The 25,289-nt window shown below is 41.1% G+C and overlaps 1 protein-coding gene across 4 annotated transcripts; it reads right to left on the bottom strand.

Annotated features, from left to right (window-relative positions):
• Positions 1-533: 533 nt before the first annotated feature.
• Positions 534-20,181, bottom strand: tcta (T cell leukemia translocation altered). Of its 4 annotated transcripts, XM_041191787.1 has the most exons (4): positions 19,813-20,181; positions 8,388-8,442; positions 7,689-7,768; positions 1,770-2,635 (listed from the first exon to the last, which is right to left on the bottom strand). In XM_041191787.1, the coding sequence occupies exons 1-4, from the start codon at positions 20,027-20,029 to the stop codon at positions 2,625-2,627; spliced, it is 363 nt and encodes a 120-aa protein (XP_041047721.1). In that variant the 5' UTR covers positions 20,030-20,181; the 3' UTR covers positions 1,770-2,624. The 4 variants fall into 4 exon arrangements, with proteins under 4 accessions (XP_041047722.1, XP_041047721.1, XP_041047723.1 ...); XM_041191788.1 differs by lacking the exons at positions 1,770-2,635; positions 7,689-7,768 and adding an exon at positions 534-1,286; XM_041191789.1 differs by lacking the exon at positions 7,689-7,768 and having other exon boundaries at positions 1,770-7,079.
• Between the last annotated feature and the right edge of the window lie 5,108 nt (positions 20,182-25,289).

Raw genomic sequence — 25,289 nt, 5'->3', positions numbered from 1 at the left:
AAGTCTACAATTCTAGAAATTGCACTTTTTAATTTGAAGAAACAATGAGATATTCTTAGAATCGAGGGGAAAAAAGGATGCAAGCCCGGAATCATTTAAATTTATCGCAATTTCTAGATGGCAAATATGCTTAGAGGAATCCAAAGCAGTAATCTACAAGACAGATTTTGAAAAGCAAGAGCAATTTTAACACATTTATAATCAAATTTTTAACCTATTACCTTCTACCTCTGCCATCCTTTTTATAATCACAGAATTTTTTTCCTTAAAGATGAAAGGCTCCCTCATGTGTTAAATCAACTGGATTGAAGTTTATTGTTTACTCTGAAATTTGTAACCCTATCACTAACAAAAAGATCTATAAAATGCTAAGCCACAGAACGCGAGAGACGGCTTTTGGTGGGGGGGGGGGGGGGGGGGGGGCACGTGGGGCAGGGAGAATGCATTCCTCAGTTTCCAATCTTAGCTATATCACCAAAGGGAAGCTTTGACTAGACATCAGGAACTTCCCTACAGGTGAGGAGCATGTGAAATACAAATCAATGACTGAGTTACCCGAGCTTTGCTTGTTCATTTTCTGTGAAGGGATCAAGAATGTCATTAGCTGACATCTGAGAACTGATTTTACCTGCTCTTCCCATAAAGGGGATGGTAGGGGTAGCAGGTAATAGATTAAAAGTTTGGCCCAAACCTTTACTGATAAAGGCATCGCCTGATAACACGAAGCTGTGCTAACCAGATTTAATCCCTGCATGAAGTTTTCATGCTATAATTGGATTTAGTAGAGTGGGACTTGAATTTAGGAGCTTCAAGTCCCACTCTAGAATTTGATGGCCAAGGATGGTGCATTCATAACATGGCCAAATAGGTTGAGTGTCAATTTATAAATCCTTCCAACATACAACAATGGTAAGTAGCAAGAACGGTAGTTTCCTGGTCGGCCATGATAGAGAGAAAATTGGAGGCTCTAACACCAATATTCATAGTTCCACACTCCAGACTACAATATGCATGTAAAAGTGGATGTTATCACAGAAACTTGTGTCAACTTGGGAGGGGAGGGGTGGACAATGAGCTCAATAGCCAGTATGCATTAGATTGTTGCCAACAGCACGATGTTCGATCTTTGTTCCGGCTGGGGTGGATTTGGGATCCGCCTCCTTGCCCTACCTGTGGTGAAGGTTGTGGCACTGTGGGTCAGACTTGCATTTCAGGCAGAGAGTTCAATACGAAGAGAATGGACCTCAGCAATCTTGAGCTGGGTGAAACTATTCTGAAGCCCTGAGCTTGGGGGCGGGGGGTGGACAGAGAAAGAAAGAAAAAGCAGATAAAAAGACACATTGATAATTTTAAATCCCAAAACATTTCACCTTCAAGCAAGAAAGTTCAAACTAGCTTGAAGAAAATGAGTTACAAAAAGATCTTATTGCTACTGTCTCCTTTGCAGTACTTGCCAAAGACTCTTTGTTTCTTCTTCAGAGGCCAACTCCTTATGCTTTTGAAATCAACTGTATACACTAATAAACAGTCTCACACCCTACTGCAGCTTGCTGATCCAGTCAAACTAGCTACACAGCTAGTATCCAGTAGGGCAAGCATAAATGATAAAGTCACTGAAGGAGGTAGGAGTTTGATCTTCTAGTTCATTTACACTAGCTTGTCTTTTTATGTTGGAGGTGATTAGAGTAATTGTATTTTGTAAGTGGAGTGTGATTTGGCATTTTAGTAAACTATGATCTTCAGCAACAGAAGAATCCACAAACTGTCAATTTGTTTCTGCATCTCATTTTATACAATTTAAAAACTTAATCAAATACAGCCCCCCCGCCAAAACAAAATTAAGGCTAAATATACATATATATACACACACGCACATACAGCAGTTTTTTTTTCCAATATACAGCATTCAGGAAAACCTTTCCATTTCCAAACATATATATAAGTTAATTAACTTTAGGGGCACAAGTTTACAAAGGTTGTCCAATTTATGGATTACAGTGATTTACAAAAATGGTACTGCTTATGTACAAAACATTTATATTAGAAAAATGTTTTCAGTAGAATATACATCACTTCAGTACAATCAATCCAGGGTCTGTTGAGACTTGAGACCAACTTTTGGCATACTGCTGTCCAAATCCAAAGTTCCATTATTTTTACTGTAATATAGTGAGGGTGTAACAATGTTGCAGTACAAAAGGGACGTCAAAGAAATCATCCTTGCATTCATGTAAAATGTTATGCATAAAACTGTGGCAAAACATGGCTGCTCATGCCTTAAATCCAAAAGGGCACACTTTATTTTTGTTTCAGCCATTTTTCTGACCAATGTTTACTGAGGAGCATTTGTTAAGTATTGGCAGTGGGAGAAAGAAAATTCCCAAAAACTTATGCAACATGTAGCACAATAATCACACAATTAATAACACACGCCAAGTTTTGAGTAATTAATCTTGCCTCTCTTGCGTAGGATATTAACAAGCAGAGGTCAAGTACTTCCAAAGTGAAGAGGTATATATATTTATTTTATATGTATATACGCACAGGCGCTGGTATCCGGTTTGACAGAGGCTTTGATAACAGTCTGAAACATGTCACCACCTTGGGCATATTGTGATGCGCAGCTAAAAGGAACCTAGATAAGAAGGGAGAAAAAAATAAAACAAGGAAGTATGTATTTGGTGGTGGGGTGCTTTCCTGTATGAATGGAATAACAAAAGTCTTGCTCAGCTAGTGGGAGCATTACAAAGGTCTCTGGAGCTGGGAGTAGGAGGGGGGTGGGGGGGGAATTGGAAAAATCACGCAGTGCTCTTGATTGCTATTCAGAGGAAATGCAAGTGAGAGGACAATAGGTAAGGGCATGATAAGGCATGGTAATGATAGTCTCTTCCCCACTCTGATTTATGTGTGGGCAACCACTCACCAACCTCACTTAGGCAAAGCACCAGGTGCTACAAATGGCCAAACCCAGCAATAGTCATCAGATTCAGGGTAGAGAAAGCATGACAGAGATTTTATAAAGGAGTAGGAAAAAGGAAATAAAATAGCTTCATATTCAAGAAAAATCTCTCTTCTTCCACCACACCTCAATCCTATGACATAGAACAAGGGTGTATCTTCTGTTGGTGGTATTTTTTTTACCATAAACAAACACTTAGTTCTTGGATGCCAATGGAAGTACAGAATCCAGGTCCTTTAATATTGGCAGATGCTAGCAATGGTTGGGATGCCCTAAATCCTGAGACAACATAGTATTGATCTAAAACCACAAGATTGTTGTATGGAAAATGGGTTTTATGGGTGAGGAAGTTCAGACTCTAGATTGTAATGCCCTGTAGTACAACCAACACACACCAACTCAATCACTTACATTGTACATTTTTAAATGAAAGTCAGACCACCCATAATTTTCTGCACCCTGACCTGAACAATCAGATTAATAAATTTCCAACTCAACCCAAAATACTTTACTAAAGGGTGGGAAATCGTCCCATAAAGGCACACTTGTACGTAGGATTTAAAAATTATATCAATTCCATCCCACAACATTTCTAATTCTGGTCATTCCTGGTGTAAGTAGTAATTAGATTACATTTCACTAGTCATTAACATAGGTTTATTTCCCCCCCCCCCCCAACCCGGGGAGTTCACAAGAAGTAGAAATTATCTTGCTACCATTTCCCAATTATCTCTTAAATTCAGAAAAGCAGCACTTAAATTTTATTGAAAGTTGGCTGTCGCTAAACACAGCAGTTTAAGGATACCAATGGTCTTTGGCTCAAACAAAGGTTATTTGTACATGCATCTATGTGTTTCAGTACATAACTTGAGTAAAGGCCTGGATTTATACCTCAGAATTTCGCAAGTATAGACGGCAGAGAGAAGGGGTTTCACAGCTCCACTTCAGGCTATAATAGTGCCCATGCACTTAATTAGTAAAACTGTCAAGTACTCAATTTTAGATATGTGAAAGTGAGAATAAGTTAAATTGGTACATAAATAATGAATTATTCTTGAGAAGACTCCCATATATCCATATCTCCGTTGGAATCATCACCCCGCACCCTCCCCCCGAATAAGGAATAAATAGCTAACAATCAATTTTCGTGAACGCTGTGCTATCACGTAAACTTAGAATCAAACCCTATCACTTCCTTATCTTGAATCTAACTGGAGAGAAGGTAGCACAATACAAATACAACAATAATGTAAAAATGTCAAGGCTCATACTGAGCACCATAAAATTAGAAGTGTAATTTTGGTATCTTGTATTTGCCCCTGGAGATTTTACTAGCAATTTATTCCAGCAATGTGCTAACAGAAGATGCCTGTTTACATTTCAAACTTCAATCCTTATTTCAGCAAACTGATTTAAACACAAAGATAAATCTCTTAGCATCCTTCATGAGCTGCTCTCAACCTGGGCAACCTTTTGTGTGGACGGAAGTTAATTTTCCTTCAAGGATTTTTGTTTTGAAAATATACAATATACCATGACTGCAAAGAAACATATGTACTAAAAACACACTATTGCGTTACCCCAGTGTTCAGATTGGATGAATTTGAATATCCATTCTGGTACAAGGTAACCACATTGCTCTGCAATATTGCTACATTACAGCATTTTGCATCATAATTTCCAAAATAGTTGTTTTATGAAGCCCGATAGAAAAAAAAAGTGATAACTGGAGACAGATTGCCAAAAATAGAAAAATGTAAACTGCAACCTGTGATTTATTTGAGATTTAAATGGAAACACAGATCAAGATTAATGGTAATTAACAGTCCACCATCATGTATCTATTTAGGCTATGCAATGTTCTTAATTATCACCACTAACTGATTTATTTTTTAAATAATGCTAAGTTGACTTTAGTCGTGGGTTCCTATTCCTGATTATTTCTGTGGAATATTGTTGACTTCTAGTAGTTCAGGCTCTCATTCTATTCAAGAAGGGTTACTTTCATAACACCCTTGCCTCACAGACATGATGTGCATAAAGTCTATTTCACTCAGAATGCTAAACCTGGTAGTAAGTGCATGAAAATCTAGTCAGCTGATTGGGAAGTGTTACCTTAAGCTTTTGGGAAGAGGGAGCGAGTTGGTCCAACTCCTTACCCAATCCAACTCCCGAGCTGGCTGTCAGAAAGTTTTTCACAAATCCAAAGTGAAGCTTTATCTCCCTCTGGGAAAGCAATGTGACCGTCACCAAATTGGAGTAATTTCAGTTTGGGTCCAAACAGGTACAATATCGGTGATGCTCCTGCATTGTCCACCAAATGCAGCAGCCGGAAGGCTCGAACCACCTGAATAATCTTCCTGGTTTGGGTCTCAGTAACATTCTGTCAGTAAGTTGTTGCTAACAGAGGGTCTACTTCAGCTCACTGTTTACTATGGCAAAAAAATCATCTGGATGGCAAGTAAAATCTGCTGTCTTCAAAGGACAATGGGAGGGGTTGTGGTTGTCAGGGGTGGTGAAACAAGCCAGCAGTGGACTGGCTACACTATATTTTTGTAAGAGCAAATGGCGCACTCCTGCTTCTCCTGGCCCACTACATTTTATATTAAATTACCTTTTTGGAAAGGGCTTTTTAAGGATAACAGGCCTCTGAAAGCATAGACAGGAACTTGCGCACTGTGTGAGCTCTGCCCATTTCTCTGAAAGTTAGGTTCTACAACCGGCGCAGGATCTCGATTTGAACATACAAACAACCTCCCTCCTGTTTCGGGTAGTAGCGCTGGCACTCATTTAACGGCATGCCTGAGAAGATTATTCAGGCGGTGAAATGGGTGTACAAGATGCACTGTCAACAGCTAGTAGTCTGTTTTTCCGGTGAGAAACAGGCTGCCACTAGTTGAAAGTTTTTCCCAAAATATTTCCTAACAGCAAGATCAAGATTAAAAATTTACCTCACAGGGGAGGTCCCTGGCATGAACCCACCATTCTACAATCATGCTACATAATATTGGCATACCAATGTTGTGCCACCATAATTACGGATATCAAGTAAAATAAGCTCCTGAATTTTTCACCAATTTAGTTATTTAAACTGAAATTCAAGCTGCAGATTCCCCATCAGGTTATAGGCCACTAGCTTCACTCAGTACATAAAGTTGGTAAAAGATGCTCCCAGCATGGAGAATTAATGTTATATTGTCACAGGGAGACTGAGAAACTACCTCAGACAGTAACATTTTACTTTATTTAACTCCCTCAGAAGACTGCCCAACTTCCTATTAATAATGCTGCAGTTAAACTTTGCTGACCATGTCTATACACAAACAAATTTTGGTTCTGTCAATATTTGCATGTATACAGATGACAAAATAAAAAGCAATAGCATGTAGGGCATCTAAATCTGAAACTGCTCTGTTTTACAAGTTAATTCTTAACAATACCTCTCAGATCTACAACCTGCCCTGTTGCACTTAGGGATCAATATAGAAGCAGTTTGATGGCCTTTGAGGACTAGTATATAACCATTCTACCTAAAGTGTATGGATCGGAGTTTCCCAATCCAAATTGGTACACCCTTGACAAGTTCCTTTAGGACAACATTGTGACAGGAGAACAGTCTACTAAATGCTTGTTGGTTCCTGACTAATCTATTGCTGGGCTCATATAATGACACCCACCACTACTTGAATTTACTCTTATCCAACAGAATCACGTTGATTCTGTGATTTCCTTCAGATAAGATCCATTTTCCACCACTGCTCTGAATCCTGAGGAGTCTTGAAAAGCCCAGCACATCTCTGTTCAAATGATCAACATTTTAGTTACTGGTACTTTTTAGCCAACACGTCAACATATACTTCCCCCGATACTCAGCAAAGTCTAAGAGTATTAGAAAATAAAAACAAATTAACGGCATTGAGTCACAATGGCACATTTTAAGTTATCAGGTGGCAACACTCAAAACTTTGAAGAGTCCAGCATCCAACACCAGTTCGAACATTCCAAGTTCACGACAACTTTACTCCACACAGCAAATCACCGCATGTCTCAGCTGCAGAATTCACACATCATCATCACTCATTCTTTGTGACTTTTAATTGACTCGCCGCTGGGATTTTCCCTGTAGAAACAATTTAAAACATTTTAGGATTCAAAATTGGTATAATTTCATTAGACTTGTTGACAACTACATTATGAAAAGTATAAGTCACTTGCTTCTCCTCATTCCAGAAAGAGAATTCATGGTTCCACCATCCAAATTCCAGAGACATTTTCAAAGAGTGACCAGGAACAGAAATCCTGCCCAAGTTTTCTTCCCTCAGCTGAATGACACTACAGTTACTTGTAGCAGCCCCACTGCAGCTTCTTCTGAACCAGCTACCTCATGACATATCAAGAAGCAAACCTTGGCACTTCTCAATTTAAGTCACTCAAAAAACACTATCCTTGTATTTATCAAATGTGCCAATAAGGATGGTGTTTGGGTGAGCAAAAGGGGTTCCTGCTGTCATACTGCAGCAAGCAATGAATACCTTCAGGAAAGGCAGAGGATAAAAAGTTGCTGAGGAAAACAAATCAAAGCATGAGATCGTTGCTCCACTGATGGTCCTTTGGTAACTTTACTATCGAGCTTGAAACTACACCATAAATAGCATGAAGATTTCACATTTGATCGCTGGTTTGTGCTGATTTAATTGATCTCAGGTGGTGGAACTACAGCTGGCCTCACCATCATTGGGGTAGTGTGGGGGGAACAAAACCACTCCTGACGCTGCAGAGTGACCCTGCTGTGAAGGGCGTCTGAGTTTGCTGGGGGAAATAACACAATTGGACATCACTATAACATGCTCTTTGTTTTAATGTCTGCTATCATTTACCTGACACTCACCAAAAGATAAATGGTAATTTGGACAAGACTAGAATACTTGTGGAATAGTAACCCACCAAGTTAACAATTCTAGGGCCAAATTTCTTGAATGGCCGTTAGTTAAGGCAGTGAGCACAGCTGAGGAAAGTCGATGATTCAATCTCTAGACTATGTTTAATTAGATGATTTTAGCTTGGGAGGCAGTAGAGGCAATACAATTGGGCTTAATATTACTGGTTTTGAAGGAGAGATAAAATAAATCAATGAGGGTTCACATTTGTGACTGTTTTTCAGGAATCTATAATGTGCCCCCTGATGAGCTCAAATGCTTACAATAGACTCTCATAGGAAGAGGACCTCTTTGATAAAGTTCTGAGTGCATTTGCACCTTGAGGCTAGCTGATCTATTTTAACTGATAGAAATTCTGAAAGAACATATTGGGATCTTTATTAAATTAGTTATTTGTTTAATGCAAAAATTGAACAAGAAAAGTTATTTTGTAAAAGTTTCCATCTAATGATGTATTGCATATCCAAAAATGTCTTTAAAAGGAAACATACCAACTAGTAAAGTTTGAAGAGCCATCCGGAGTGCCTCCATTCTGACCTCCGCTACCTGTAAAACAAACTCAAATTCAAACAGCTTGCTTCATCTCACACAGAAAAATAATAAATCACAACTCGCATTGTGTGTGGTCGGAATGTGCAAGAGCAGCCCCGGGGGACTCTCCTCTAATTTTCCTCCTCAAAGGAAGATATTATATTTCCAAAAAAAGTCAATCACAGGATGTGGGTGTCGCCCGTCAGGCCAGCATTTACAATATTGTCCAATTCTACACAATGGAAATGGTTTGCTAGCCGTTTCAGAGTGCAGTTCAGAGTCAACCACATCGCTGTGGGTTTGGAGTCACACACAAACCAAACTGGGAAGGATGGCAGACTTCCTCTCCTAAAGGACATTAGTGGGCCACCAAATAAGAATTCAATCTATTACTTTTGCGGTCGCCATTACTGGGACTAGCTTAAAGAGGCAGAGTAGCGGCACAGAAGAAAAGGAAGCAAATCCTGCTCTCCGGATCCGACTACCTCATTGGACATCCTGCCCCATGTGCCCAAAGGTCTCTAGGTTGAGAATCAGCCTGTCCACTCACATGAAGACCCATGGCAGAAACTCATCACCCTGAGTAAGTGTCATCCTTGTATCGAGGGATAGCCAACAATGACTTGTGGAAAAGAGCAATAAAACATAAAAAAAGCATTACACAAAAGAAACGCAAAGTTATCATGTTCAGGAGTTTGGAGAACATTCTCAATAGTGAGCATGACTCCAATGAATTATTTCACATACAAAAATCAGTAATGGGTCAATGACAATGTCCTGTAATAATCCTTATTGTTTATTTTATTAAAGATTCATGGTGTTGTGCAGCAAAAATTAAACGGACTAACAGTTTGTGGTTCGATTCATTCACGTGCATGGATCTTTAAGGTAGCAGGACATATTGACATATTAGCAAAGCACAAGGGATCTTGGATTTCATAAATAGGAGTATTGAGTACAAAAGCAAGGAAGTTATGCTGAACACAAAGCTCTCGGCAGGCCACAACTAGAGCACTGCATCCAGTTCCATTCACCTGAGGGTGCAGAGACTATTCACCAGAATGATTCCAGGGATAATGGAATTTAACAAGTTTAGGTTTGAAAAGCTGTCTGTTGTTCTCCTTGGAACAAAACAGGGTTGAGAGCTATACAAGATTATGACAGGTTTAGATTGTGTAGATAAAGAAAAGCTGTTTCCCATTAGCTGATGTTAAAGGGAGTAGGGGAAACAGATTTAAGGTTTTGGGCAAGAGATATGGGGGGTTGGGGGTGGTGGTATGTGAGTAAGAACTTTTTCTCTTACACAACAAATGGTCATGACCTCAAACATGCTCCCTACGAGGGTGGTGGAAGCAAAGACGATCAGTAATTTTGAAAGGAAATTGGATGGGAACTTGAAGGAAATAAGCTTGCAGGGTTACGGAGATAAAGCAGGAGAATGGAACTGACTAGGTTATTCTACAGACAGCTGGCTTGGACTTAATAGGCAAACGGCCTCCTTCTGTGCTGCAAAGACTCAATGACTCCAAGACTGCTGCTGTCCACAGTCACACTGTTGTAAACAAAAAAAAACTCAAAATGGAATAAATGCTGCATTATTACTTCCACAGTCCCCAAAGATCTAAACTTGATTATCATCAATGCTTGGTGAGATCACCCACAGACATGGAGTCAACTTCCAAATGTACATTGATGACACGCAGCTCTACCTCTCCACCACCTATCATGACCCCTCCACTAGTTGTACTGTCAGACTGCTTTGTCTGACATCCAGCCTTGAATCATCCACAATTTTCTCCTACAGACATTGTGAAGACACTGATTCCATTTCTCTCCCCACCTTCTCCAATTATATTACTTCCTCACTCCCCAGCGCCCTGAACCCTTTTCCCCATTTCCCACTACTGTTGGCCATGTCTTCAGCTGACCAGTCTCATGTTCTGGAAATCTCATTCTCTCACTCACTCTCAAAACCATGCCATTGACTAAGCTTTTCGTTACCCCTCCTAATAGCTTCTCCTTCAGCCTGGCTCCCATTTTCTGGTTGAAATTTCTGAACTGCAGTGGGACATTTTCTATGTTAAGGGCACTATATAAATGCAAGCTGTTGAAACACATATTAGTAGCAGCGCATTTCAAGGATGTAAAACAGAGAGTCCAGATGTTTTTTTATGGTATCATCTTAACCTTCTAATATAAATACATCAATCACAACATACACAATTGCTTCAATCAATCAGTGACCAATAAATTAGGTAAACAGGGCATTCTGTGTCAGCAATTATCACATAAAAGCCAATGAGATGAATTATTCTGTTTTTTAATTGGTGGAGGTAAGGGAAAATGTTGGTTTGGACACCTCTCTGCTCTTCTTCAAATACTGCCACAGGATCTTTTCCCATCCACCTTGAACTGACAAAATGGTAAATGTCAACACAGAGATAAAAACAAAAAAAAACTGCGGATGCTGGAAATCCAAAACAAAAACAGAATTACCTGGAAAAACTCAGCAGGTCTGGCAGCATCGGCGGAGAAGAAAAGAAGAAACGTCAACTCTTTTCTTCTCCGCCGATGCTGCCAGACCTGCTGAGTTTTTCCAGGTAATTCTGTTTTTGTTTTGAAAATGGTAAATGTGTTCCATAATATGTTGAGCATCAGCTTTGGTTATAAATCAAACACTGGTCTGTACTATTTAACTCTAATAGGCTCCAGGTTACTTTATTTTACACAGGATCCCCAGTAGTTTCTGGGTACATTTAGTGGTCTGTTAAATTAAAAGGAAAACTTCAAAAACATTACTACCTAGTCCCTATGGCACAATCAATTCTATAAACGTCATTGATATTACACCATCTCATACAGGTTCAATGACATACTGATAAGAAAAGTGAAAATTTAACTTTACATTATATATTCCAAATGTTTGGCAATGAATTTCGATCAGTAGCTCTTTTTTTGTTTAGAGGAAGACAAAGGAGTTTGATGTTGATGACTGAAATATTGCTGTCAAAGAAATGAATGTACAAATTTGTCCCTCAAGTCATCAGAATGTCCCAAAGCTCTTTACAGCTAATTACTTACTTTTTGAAATATAGTCACTATTATGCACATTGGAACACAAGTAAGTGGCTCAGCCCCTCAAGTTTTCTCTCCCATTAGATCACGGCCTATCTGTACCTGCAGCCAAGTTGACCTTCCCATTGCTCCAAACACTTACGCAACAAAAACCTATTTACCTTCGTCTCGAAAGCATGCTTGGCCCAGCCAATAGAAAAGCCCCAGCCTTTTCTATGCTTTCTATGAGATGATGGGGGAGAGGGGTGGTGGATAAAGCGGAGAGGTGTTCTAGATTTCTATCATCTAGTTTGTAAAGAACTGCTTCCAGATTTCATTCCTAAATGACCAAAGCTCACCGCCCCCATTCTGGATACCCCAACCTGAGGAAATATTTGATTCAGTTACTTCTGCACAATTGTGTTTTGTACAAAAGGCAGGGGCAACCACAAATCCGTGGCAGCATTATTATCCACAGCCGTATTAAGTATTATAATGTACTTATTCTCACAATACAATATTCATAGCTATAGATCCCAGAGGCATATTCAGAACACATTCATCACATAATCAATGCAAACAACCTGAATCAAAGCTACACAGCAAAACCGCTTTAAATTTAACCTAAGTTCATCCCTCCCACTTCTCACATAGTAATTCACAAAATCACAATGATTACAGTAGAGCAGAAGGCCATATGGCCCATTGTGTCTGCGTTGGCTCTCCAAAAGCAATTCATCTAGTGCCATTCCTCTGCCTTCTCCCCGCAGCTCTACACTTTCTTCCTTTTCAGACAATAATCTTGAATGCTTTGATTGAACTTGCCTCCACCACACTCTCAGGCAGTGTATTCCAGGTCCTAACCACTCACTGCATGAAATAGTTTTCCCCGTGTCACCATTGCTTATGTCAATTCCCTTAATTTGTTCCCTCTTGTTCTCAATCCTTCCACCAATGGGAACAGATTTTCCCTATCTACTCTGTTCAGACCCTTCATGATTTTTAATAATAATCGCTCACCCTTTCCTCACTAGTTCAGTGTTGTTTCATGTTTGAACCAACATCAATCAATACTCTCAATTGTCAAAGCTGTTGCATTATCCCCTTCCAACATTTAAATGTAATCAGTCCAATGAGTCCTGGGCTGAGTTAGCTGATCTCAGTCAGGGCAGCACTGGGGATACTGTAGATAAAAACAAAAAACTGCAGATGCTGGAAATCCAAAACAAAAACAGAATTACCTGGAAAAAACTCAGCAGGTCTGGCAGCATCGGCGGAGAAGAATCATGCCAATGCTTTTGGGGACAAACAAGAGGGAATTTATACAAAAACAGAATTACCTGGAAAAACTCAGCAGGTCTGGCAGCATCGGCTGATGCTGCCAAACCTGCTGAGTTTTTCCAGGTAATTCTGTTTTTGTTTTGGATTTCCAGCATCCGCAGTTTTTTGTTTTTATCTCAGGGAATTTATACAGCCTGAACTCCACTACTGATTATTCAGTAACCTTAAATTGCAACAGAAATTACACAATTTGCATTGATATAGTGCCTCTTCCAGAGTAAAATGTCCTACAGCACTTCTAAGGAGGAACAACACCTCATCTTCCATCCGGACTGAATATTGAATTCAACAACTTTAGGTCTTGACCTCCCTCCTCTATCTCCTTCCCCCCCTCTGTTTCTTCCCCCTTCCTTTTTTTTTCAATAAATTATATAGATTTTTCTTTTTCCCTCCTATTTCCATTACTTTTAAATATTTTTAAATCTTTTATGCTCCCCCCACCCCCACTAGAGCTATACCTTGAGTGCCCTACCATCCATTCTTAATTAGCACATTCGTTTAGATAATATCACCAACTTCGACACCTAGGTGTTCTTTTGTTCTGCCATCTGTGACATCTTTTGATGATCTGCTTCTATCACTGCTTTTGCCTACAACCACACCGCCCCCCTCCACTTCTCTCCCCCCACCACCTTAAACCAGCTTATATTTCAATCCTTCCTGGGATTCACCTAGTTCTGTCGAAGGGTCATGAGGACTCGAAACGTCAACTCTTTTCTTCTCCGCCGATGCTGCCAGACCTGCTGAGTTTTTCCAGGTAATTCTGTTTTTGTTTTGGATTTCCAGCATCTGCAGTTTTTTGTTTTTATTTACTTCTAAGGAGTGGTTGTCCAAACAAATTTGACACCAAGCCACAAAAGAAGTTATTAGAACAAATAACCAAAAGCTTTGTCAAAGAGATAGGTTTTAAAGAGCATCTTAAAGGACAGAGAGGGGGAGAGAGATTTAGGAGTGAATTACAGGGTTAGGGCCTGGGTAAGTGAGAGCCCATCACCAATGACAGAGCAGTTAGGGATCCGTAAAAGGCCAGAATTGAAGAAGCACAAGAGATTGTGGAGGAGGATTTAAAACAAGGATGGGAATTACAAAATGTAGGTGTTACTGAACCAGGAGCCAATGTAGGTCATCAAGCAAAGGGGGTGATGGTCTTGATGCGAGTTAGAATAGAGGCAGAGTTTTGAATGAGCTCAAGATTATGGATGGTGGAAGATGGAAGCCCGGCCACAAGAGTGTTGGAATAGTTAAGTCTAGAGGTAACACTTCAGCCGTGCTTAATTGCTTGCGAAACACTTTAGGATGTCTCGATGTTGTGAATGTTATTATATAAATTCAAATCTTTTCTCCTTTCTTTAAAATACACGTGAACATTGGGCAAGGAATGGCATGAACTCACCTGTGATTCCCTCACAAGGTGTAGCTCATTAACACTCAGTCTCACATTTGAAGAGTGCCACTTGAGTAAAGCAATGAAGGGTTATTGGTGCCAATGGAACTGCACCTCAGCCCATCACCTTCAAAAGAGGATGTACACACAATTTCTTTCATGGTTCTTTTCGAACAATTTTCTCTGTTCCTCCTTTCCTGAAGATGCAGACTAATGCAGGGGTACAAGAGGTAAGGATAAATCTAGACTGAAAACTTTTCTAAACATTTGGTTTTATTGACATTAAGGGACAAGTTTTATAGATAGAGATGCTAGGAACCCTAGCTGGTAGTACAAGTTAAAACTCAATTCTGCTTCAAGTGACTGAGGGGTTAGTTCTTCACTGAAGTCTTCTTTGAACCACTCCTGGTTCAGTGTCCTTGAAAACGTGAAGAGAGTGTTTTTTTAAGTCTCTTAACTAGCATATTTGTTCTTCTCTCTCTCTTCTCACAGTTCGCGAAAACAGCTTTGCTATGTTTTTTTTTATCTCTCCATGTCCTTCAAAAGTATGGAAGATCTTGAATGCTGCCCTTGCCTTGTAGCTTTAGCAAGGTTATGGACACGTGCTTTTTTCATGGACACTAAGCAAAAACCATTACCCATTCTGATTTTAACCAAGCTGAACTAAATTTTGCCCCCTTTCCAAGCCTTTATCCATCTCACTGTTCCAGGGCGCCCCTCTCCCTGACGTTACCACTCCAAAGGCCAGACTTAACCTTTAATTGAAGACATCAAAAAGATCCTTATCCAGGGTTTCAAGTGCATCCTTTTAATTTTCCTTAAAAGCCATTCTTAAAAGTTTATAATAAGTCCAATATTTTTCAGCTGCCAAGCTCCAAGTTGTGTTCCACATACATCCACCTTCCAGGAACGGGTCACTGGTAAACAATTAGGGATGGAAACCATAGTTGATTTTACCCACTGTCTCTGTTGGATCTAACATAAGAATTAGGAGGAGTAGGCCACTCGGCCCCTCAAGCCTGCTCCGCCATTCAATAAGATCATGGCTGATCTGATTTCAACCTCATATCCCCAATAACCTTTCACCCTTGCTTATCAAGAATCTATTTACCTCTTCCTTAAAAATATTCATGGACTCTGCCTTAACCAACTTTTGAGGAAGAGAATTCTAAAGTCTCACAACCCTCAGAGAAATAATTGTTAATCCCCTACTGTTGTCCTGGAGAAAAGCTAAACCAGCACAGCTCGAACATTGGTTTATTGTGGTTCAGTTACCAACTAAAAACATAAGAAAAAGGAGTAGACCAGATAGCCCACCGAGCCTGCTCCACCATTCAAAACAGCCACTTCCGATCTTGGGCTTCAGCTCCATTTTCCCACCCACTCCCCATCTCCCTCAATCCCCTGAGACACCAAAAACCTGTCTATCCCAGCCTTGAATGTATTAACTGTTGGGACATCCACAACCCTCTAGGGTACAGAATTCCAGAGATTCAAAACCCTTTGAGTGAAGTAATTTCTCCACAACTCATTCCTAAATGATTGGTCCCTTATCCTGCAACAGTGCCCCTGTGTTTTAGGTTCCTCAACCAATGGAAACAATTTCTCAGCATCTACCCTATCAAGCCCCTTCTGAATTTTGTAGGTTTCAATGAGATTGCCTCTCGTTCTTCTAAACTCCACCGAATATAAGCCCAATTTACTCAGCCTCTCATAATAGGACAACCTACCAATTTAGTGAGCCTTTGCTGTACAGCCTCCAATGCGAGTATATCCTCTCTTAGATATGGACACCAAAACTACACAGTACACCAGATGCAATCTCAGCAAACCATGTACAACTGTAGCAAGACTTCTTTATTCTTCTACTCCAATCCTCTTGTAACAAAGGCCAACATACTTTTTGCCTTCCTAATTGCTTGTTGCAACCACATGCTAACTGTCTGCGTTCCTTGCACAAGCGCATCCAAGACTCTTTGAACATCACTACTTACCTTTTAAAAAATATTCTTTTTTCTTACAGCCAAGGTGAATAACTTCACACTTCCCTATATTATACACCATCTGCCATTTTGTTGCCCACTCACTTAACCTGTATGTATCTCTTTGCAGCCTCTGTTTGAGATGGGAAATGGACACTCGCTAAATATTAATTAATTGTGCCTAATTAGGATGAGAGAAATAGTCTCCTCTTATATTTTATTTAAATTTATTAAAAGCTTTTCTATGCTTTATTCAGAAAGTAAAAGGGCTAGACAGTCTGGCCCAATTTCTCAGTGCTACAGACACCTCTCACTGGGTGTTACAATGAAGGTCTCCTCCTGGTGAGTTCTTTCTCTCTCTTCAGTTATACTGTTCTTGCTTTCTTCTGATTCACAAAATTTCTTCCTTCACTCATTTATTTTTGGAAGGTAAAAAATAAGTGATTGTGCATTTTATTTTCTGTTTGCATTCAAAGTGAATGATCTAATAGAATTCCTACTATATACTTGACAGTGGTCAGTTAGGTGCTTTGAGATCATTAATGTGATAATTTATTTCATATGCATCACTGCTAAGCCAGAGAGTTGTAGATTCAAGTACTACTTTCAGGACCTATGCATCTAATCAGGCTGATTCTCAATGTGTGACTGAAAGACTATCGCATTATTATACAAATTAGATCTTTTGGATTACACATTAAACCAATGCCTCTATTCAGGTGTTTGTAGAAAGATCCCATGACACTTCTTCGAAGAGCAAAGACTTCTCTAGAATCCCAGTCAATATACAACCTCAACTTACACCAACAAAACAGGTTACATGGTCTTTCCTCCCATTGTCATTTATGGGTTCCTACTCTGTTCAAAATGGCTGCTGCATTTGCCTATAAAATGATTTTGTTCCAAAAATAATTCATTGTGAGCATTATGGGATATCCTGAGCACATAGTCACACAAATGCAATTTTTAAAAATACATAATTAACAACCTGATGGCTCAATGCACGTGCACTAAACTCAAGACGAAAAGATCAAGATCTACAATTAAATTATAATTCCAAAAACAAATATTCTTGCAACCTGTGGGGACAAGAGAGCAGGGATTATATGGAGAAAGAGCAAAGTGACTACAGCACCATGGGTCATTCAAGTTGGGGGGGCGGTGGTGAGGTGAATAAAAATGAATGTAATAGTGGGTAACTAGGGATGGATAATAAATGCTGGCCCAGCCAGCAAATCCCACATCCCTTGAATAAATTAAAAGAAAGTGATGGGGGACAATATAGTTAGAGGGGGAGACACTGTTCTCTGCAGCCGAGAGCATTGGTCCCAAAGGCTATGTTGCCTACCCAGTGCCAGGGTTGAGGACATCTAGTCAAGGCTGGAAAGGAACATGGAGTTGGAGCGGGGGGGTGGGGGCAGATCCAGTTATCATGGTCCACATGGGTATCAACGACATAGGTAGGACTAAGGAAGAGGCTCTTGACAAGTGCGAGCAGCTGGGGGTTAAATTAAAAAGCAGAACCACAAAAGTAATAATCTCTGGATTACTACCTTAGCAGGAAAACTGGCAGAATGTGGGAAAAAGTGATGTTACCTACTTTGGTAGGAAGAACAAAAAGGTTAAACATTATTTAATTGGAGAGAAACTACAGAATGCTGCAGTAGAGGGGTCTGAATGTCCTCGTACATGAAACACAAAATGTTAGCGTGCAGACATGCCAAATAATTAGGAAGGCAAATGGAACGTGGCCTTTATTGCAAGGGGGATGGAGTATCAAAGTAGGGAGGTCTTGCTACAATTGCACAGGGTATTGGTGAGACAACACCTAAGTACCGTGCACAGTTTTGGTCTCCTTGATTAAGGAGGGAAGTACTCGCATTGGTGACAGTTTGGAGAAGGTTCAATGGATTGATGAATTGCTTGGATGAAGGGGTTCTCTTATGAGGAAAGATGAGCAAGGTCAGCCTATTTTCATCAGAGCTTCAAAGAATAAAAGGTGATCTTATTGAAACATACAATAAATGATGGCCTAGCCAGCAATTCCCACATCCCATGAATGAATAATAAAAAAAGATTCTTAGGGGCCTTAACAGCTATGCACTGCGAGGATGTTTCCTCTTTGGTGAAACCTAGAACTGGGGGCATAGTTTCAGAATAAGGAATCATCTATTTAAGATTGAAAGAGGAGGCATTTCTTCTCTCAGAGCATCATGAATCTTTGGAATTCTTTAACCCTGGGAACTGTGGAGGTTGAGTCATTGAATATATTCAAGGCTGAGATAAACAGAATTTTGAACCACAGTTTAGTCAAAGTTTAAGGGGAACAGACAGGAAAATGGAGCTGAAGCCAAAATCAGATCAGCCATGATTTACTGAATGGCAGAGCAGGCTCGAGGGGGCCATTTGGCCAAACCTGCTCCTCGTTCTTATGGCTTCTGGCTTTCGTGAACATATCGGAGATCATTTCAAGAATATCTCACACACTGCTATTCTTCCTCAAAAGGAAAACCATGTAAACATGATTCCCAGCAGCAAATGGCGTGATCATCTCCAAATAAGGAAGTTAAAACAAAGAGAACATCCTTATCTAATTTAATTTGTCAACAACTTGATGGGAGTAAAGCATAACAGTGCATCAGCACAACAATAGAGCCATAGAAACAGGAATCATGTTTGAATCTCATAAACTTTTGCTGAGTTAGCTGAATGCAACAAAAATTAGGAAGTGACAGATTTTCCTGAACCTGAGAGACAATAGAAAATGTTGGGCTTAGCTATTTGGCAGCAGGATTAGGACAAATCACCACTACTGACATTCCTGGTTGTCGAAAAGGACTCTTGGTCCATTAAATAACCTGCCACTATTATCCGATTGCAGTTAATGTTTTGAGTCCAATATGACCCTTCTCCAGAACACAGAGATTAAGCTAAAAACAAAATACTGCGGATGTTGGAAATCTGAAATAAAAACAGAAAATGCTGGTAAAACTCAGCAGGTCTGGCAACATCTGTGGAGACAGAAACAGAGTCACACTGAGTCAATGTGACTCTTGTTCGCAAAAATTAAGCCGTGTCGTCAATCTTTCCAGTCACCTGCTCTTCAAAGTGAACAAGCCCTGGACTTCAATTTGTAGCAGTAACTTGTTACCAGGGACGCTGACTCAGACCACAGCACGGTAAAATTAGAAAGCACCCCTCATCCTCCACCCCACCTCTGACCACAGGGTTGCCAACTGTGATTAAATATACTTCTGGAGGTTTCATCGCACGACTTGCACCCCCACCTCCCCCCCCCCCCCCACCAAGCTATCATTAGTCGGCCAACGCATCCATCCTTGTGACGTACAGTCTTCCTAAGCCAATTGGAAAGTAAAAAGATTCATTACCCAATTGGATGATGCTTGACTTTGAAATAGCCTTTTTCGCCCGTTTTATATCTGGTAAACAGAAATGTCCAAAGAAAGCGGCAAAAAAAATATTAATGTCCCAATCATATTTTTTTTGTTCCCCAGGGTTACACACAGCTGGAGGTTGATCTCGAACTCCGGGAGACTCCAGGCCAATCCTGGAGGGTTGGCAACCCTACCCCACACCAACGTTCAGACACACACACACACACACCTTGCCTGTAGTACATGTCATTGACTGTGGCGCCGTAAAACTTCCAGGCCATGTGAATAGCCACCAAGCTGCCGAGCAGCCAGCCCAGGAGGATCTTGAAGATGGTCACCCTCATGTCGTTGCTGCTCCAGTCCTGGGCGAACTCGCCGCAGAAGGAGAAGAGGCGCTCCAGGAGGAACGAGAAGAGCCCGAGATCCCACGACGACGGCGCCTCCATCCCCGCTCCAGGTGCCGCATCACTCGGGAGCGGAACTTCTTCGCGCCCCGCCGCCGCCACCGCCACCAGACCAGCTCCGCGGTTCCCCACCCGCTGTCAGGAGGCTGCTTGGCGGCTCCGAGCGCCTCCCCGGGCTCTAGCCCTGGCCGCGGCCGCTCCGCTCACTACCCCCACCCCAACAACCGCACTTTCGCCATTAACTACCCCGCCCCTTCACTCCCGCCTCGACAAACCTATCCTCTTCCTCCAACGCAGGTTATTCTACCTTCGGAAATACAAACTAAAAATCTTGCTTTTAAACACGCACCCACTTCTTTTTAAACCGCGACATAAACGGTCGTGGCCCATCAGCGAATCTGTCAACCCGAACAGCAAGCTGACAGCTCCCACCTACGGTAGCCGAGATGGGACAAACCGCCGTTACCCGGCAACGGGAACCCGCGATTCGTTTCGTTTCGTTTTCTTTCTTTTCAATTTGCTACCAGGTCTGGGGCAGAAAGTAAACAAAAAAAATTGCTCTTGTTTTCTACCATTAGAGTTTGTTGTCAACTTCTAATATTGGATGCTAAAGTTATTTTTAAAAATGAACAAAGGAAAACAAGAAAGGTTAAAAAAAACTCAATTAATTTCTCATTGAATTTTGTTTCAACAAAGCAAACATGGCCTATCCATACTTGTAAACTTAAAGCAGCTGAGCTGCTTCTTAAGATGTTGTTGGTTTTCGAATAGTAATTGTTATGGCAAAGGCCTATTCATAAATACCATTTTGGAAAATTAGTAAAAGTTGATTTATTTAAGGGTCACCCTCTGGTTGAAAGCATTTCTCATCACATATGCTGAGGGTGGCAAGAGGTGAGGGTGGCAAGAGGTGGGGCTGCCAATAAACCCCCCCCCCCCCCCCCCCCAGGGTTTGGCTCCTCTGTGAGTCAGGGCAAGAAGCTCAGGAGATTTTTATGCTTTAAATTTCTTGCCACTGTATTCTCTCAATGTGTCATCAAACACCCCTCATGGTCCACCCACCCGTAACTATAGAGAACGAATTGTAGGATTATTCCATGCTCTTGTAGCAGGAACAACTACAATTGTGCTTAGGGGTTGGAGATATGAAAGGGAAACTGGGGTTCAGGGGAAATGAGGGTGTAATGGAGATGAGGGAATGGGTGTTGGGGAGAGAGGGAGCATGGGGATGAGTGAGAATGAGTATTGGGGCAAAGAGGGATGGTAGGGGATGGGGGGCAGAGATAAAGGAGGGAGATGAGGATTGGTGAGAGAACACAGTTTGGGGATGATTGCATGAGGAGGGTGGGAATGGAGTTTGGGCTCTAGGGTTGAACAGAGAACAAGGAATAAGGGTTGGAGATAAATGGGAGACTATGGTCAATGAGAGGGAGATGGGGAATGGAAGCATTATCTGCAGAGCTAGGAACCGTGGCTGAAGTAACTTGGTGAGTAGGACTGGTGCCATAGAGGAGTAGCCAGTAAAGGGTGTGCTAAAACTGGGGACCTTACTGTGAATAAGCAGCAAAAGATTGTTTCCAGTAATGGGTGAATGGGAAGCAAACAGTATCTGATCTACAAGGGAGTCCGAGGGTTATGGAGGCAGACAGGAAAGTGGAGTTAAGGCCACAATCAGATCAGCCATGATCTTATTCAATGGCACAGCAGGCTCAAGGGACTAAATGGCCTGCTCCTATTTCTTATGATCATGCAATACAGATAGGAGAATCAGATGGAAAAATTGCAAGTTCTGTTTGTGCTTGTGAAGTTAAGATTTACTTGGATCTCACTAAATGAGCCCCTTATTCTGTCCCTGAGGTGATGCAGCAGCGTTCCATCTACTTATACTTGTTTCTGATTGAGATCAGTTGCAACTCTGCTTGGATCTCATGAAGCTTTGTGTTATTTGGCAGATCCTGCTTGCTGATGAAGATTAGGATGGCCGCAACCATAATCTCCTATTTTTTGGTAATTCAGTGCAACAATCTTGCCTTTAAAATGTACCTTTAATGTAATAAAATGTCATGGCACTTCACAGGAGTGTAATCTGGAAAGAACAATTGACAAGCCAAAGAAGATGGCATTCGAACATGTGATCAAATGCTTTCTTAGGCATAGGTTTTAAGGAGCATCTTAAAGGATGAGAAAAACACAGAGATTTAGGGTGATAATTCAGAGGCCTAAACAGCAAAAGGCACAACTGCTAAATTGGACAAAGGACAGGCAAGACTTGAAGGAATGCTCAGTTCTTGGACAGTTTTAGGGCAGGAGAAGGTTAGAGAGGAGGTTAAGGAGGAGCCATAGGCAGATTTGAACACAAAGATGAGAATTTTGAAATTAAGGTGATAGTATACCAGGAGTCAATGTACATCAGTGATCAGAATTTGGTGTGAGTAATGATAGGAGCAGTAGAGTTTTGGGTGAGCTCATGTTTACGGAAGGTGGAAGATGGGAGACTGGCCAAGAGAGCATTGAGATAGTTGAATCATACGGTAACAAAGGCATGGAAGAGAATTTCAGAAGTAGATGCATGAGGCATGACTGAAGACAGGTGATTTCTATGGAGGTGGACATTACAGAATCACAGTGCAGAAGAGGCCCTTCAGCCCATTGAGAAACACCTGACCTACCTACCTAATCCTATTTACCAGCACTTGGCCCATAGCCTCGAATGCTATGACGTGCCAAGTGCTCATCCAGGTACTTTTTAAAGGATGTGAGGCAACCCACCTCCACCACCCTCCAAGGCAGTGCATCCCAGACCGACACCACCCTCTGGGTAAAAAAGTTTTTCCTCACATCCCCCCCTAAACCTCGTGCACCTCACCTTGAACTTATTCCCCCTTGTGACTGACCCTTCAACTAAGGGGAATAGCTGCTCCCTATCCACCCCCCTCATAATCTTGTACACCTCGATCAGGTCGCCCCTCAGTCTTCTCTGCTCCAACGAAAACAACCCAAGTCTATCCAGCCTCTCTTCATGGTGACATGGCGGTCTTTATGAGAAACTTAGCTCAGGGTCAGTTAGGAAATCAAGATTGTAAAAAGTATCAATTACTTAGATGAGGGGATCAAGTGTAATATATCCAATACAAAGCTAGGTGGGAAAGTAAGCTATGCAGAGGATGTAAAGTGGCATCAGAGAAATATAGACCGGTTAAGTGATTGGACAAGAAGGTGGCAGATGGAGTATAAAGTGACGAAGTGTGAAATTATCCACTTTGCTAGGAAGAACGGAAGGGCAGAATATTCTCTAAACGATGGGAGATGAGTAAATGTTGGGATTCAGAAGGATTTGGGGATTCTCTTTGGCAAATTAGAAAAAGTTAACATGCAGGTAAAATTAAAGTGCATTTAAAGCGATAGTGGGGGAGTCCAGAACCAGGGGTCACAGTCTGAGGATATGGGGTAGACCACTTAGGACTGAGATGAGGAGAAATTTCTTCACCCAGAGAGTGGTGAGCCTGTGGAATTCGCTACCACAGAAAGTAATTGAGGCCAAATCATTGTATGTTTTCAAGAAGGAGTTAGATGTAGCTCTTGGGGCGAAAGGGATCAAAGGAAATGGGGAGATAGCGGGAGCAGGCTATTGAGTTGGATGATCAGCCAAGATCATAAGGAATGGTGGAGCAGGCTCGAAGGGGCAAATGGCCTACTCCTGCTCCTATTTTCTATGTATGTTTCTATGTAGGTACAGAAAGCAATTAGGAAGAGCAATGGTATGTTAGCCTTTATTGCAAGAAGAGTTGGTGTATAAGAGTGAGGAAGTCAACTACAACAATTTGCATTTATGTAGTGCCTTTAATATAGTAAAACATCCCAAGAAGCTTCATAGGCGCGCTATCAAACAAAATTTGACAACAAGCCATATGAGAGCAGATGACCAACAGCTCAGTTATAGAGGTATCACAGAATCTTTACAGTGCAGAAGGAGGCCATTCAGCCCATCAAGTCTGCACTGGCTCTCTGAAAAAGCATTCTACTTAGTCCCACTTCCCTGCCTTACACATTCTCTCTTTTCAGATAGGAATCCAATTCCCTTTGAATACTTCGATTGAACCTGCCTCCACCACCCTCTCCGGAAGTTCGTTAAAGATTCTAACTATCCTCTGGGTGAAAAAACTTTTCCTCGCATCACATTTGCTCCTTTTCCCAATTATTTTGAATGTGCCCTCTAGTTCTTGATACTCCCTTGAGTGGGAACAGTTTCTCACTATTTACCCTGTCCATATGCCTCAGGAACTTGAATACCTCTATCAATTCTCCTCTCAGCCTTCTTTTCTCCAAGGAAAACAGTCTTTCCTCTCCAATCTATCCCCATAGCTACCAGTTCTTTATCCCTAGATTCATTCTTGTGAATCTCCTCTGTACTCTCTCCAATTCTTCACATCCTTCCTCAAGTATGGCGCCCAGAAGTGGACGCAGTACCCCAGATGAGGCTAGTGCCTTATAAGTGTTCAACATGACCTCCTTACTCTTGTACTCAAGGCCTCTTTTAATAAAGCCTAAGATACTATATGCTTTATTAACTGCTCTCTCAACATGCCCTGCCATCTTCAATGACTTATGTACATATACTCCAAGGCTCCTCTGTTCCTGCATTAGAATTTCTCCCTTTATTTTATACAATCTCTTCATATTCTTCCTGCCAAAATGAATCACCTCACACTTCTCTGCAACGAACTTCATCTGCCACTTGTCTGCCCAATCCGCCAACATGTCTATGTACTTTTGAAGTTCAAGATTATCCTTGTCACAGTTGACAAATCTTCCAATCTTTGAATCATCTGCAAATTTTGAAATCATGCCCTGAACACCACAGTCTAGGTCATTAATATATATCAGGAAGAGCTAGGGTCCCAGCGCTGACACCCGGGGAACTCCACTACAAACCTTCCTCCAGTCTGAAAAACAACCATTTATCACTACTCTCTGTTTCCTATCACTCAGCCAATTTCTTATCCAAGTGTCTACTTTCCCTTTTATTCCATGAGTTGGAACTTTGTTCACAAGTCTGTTGTGTGGCACTATATCAAATGCCTTTTGGAAAAACACATATACCACATCAACAGTGTTAGCCTTATCAACATTCTCTGTTACCTCCTCAAAAAACTCCAGCAAGTTAGCTAAACATGATTTTCTTTTAATGATCTACATCCCAGGATACTAAAGGAGGTGGCCATAGAAATAATGGATGCATTGGTTGTCATCTTGTAAAATTCTGTAGATTCTGAATGGTCCTGGCAGATTGGAGGGTGGCAAA

This window comes from Carcharodon carcharias, chromosome 7, assembly GCF_017639515.1.
Source record: "Carcharodon carcharias isolate sCarCar2 chromosome 7, sCarCar2.pri, whole genome shotgun sequence".
Taxonomy (NCBI): Eukaryota; Metazoa; Chordata; class Chondrichthyes; order Lamniformes; family Lamnidae; genus Carcharodon; species Carcharodon carcharias.
The sequence above is the reverse complement of the archived record's forward strand: the minus strand, read 5'-3'. Positions and strand labels throughout refer to the sequence as shown.

Bases quoted from the DNA above. Each gene is read 5' to 3' on its own strand.
- tcta (XM_041191786.1), bottom strand. From the start codon at position 20,029: ATGGAGGCGCCGTCGTCGTGGGATCTCGGGCTCTTCTCGTTCCTCCTG. The intron at 8,443-19,812 runs GTGTGTGTGTGT...TTTGTTTTACAG, and splicing joins TGACATGTACTACAGGCAAG to GTAGCGGAGGTCAGAATGGA. The intron at 2,636-8,387 runs GTATGTTTCCTT...CTTCTTATCTAG, and splicing joins TCTTCAAACTTTACTAGTTG to GTTCCTTTTAGCTGCGCATC.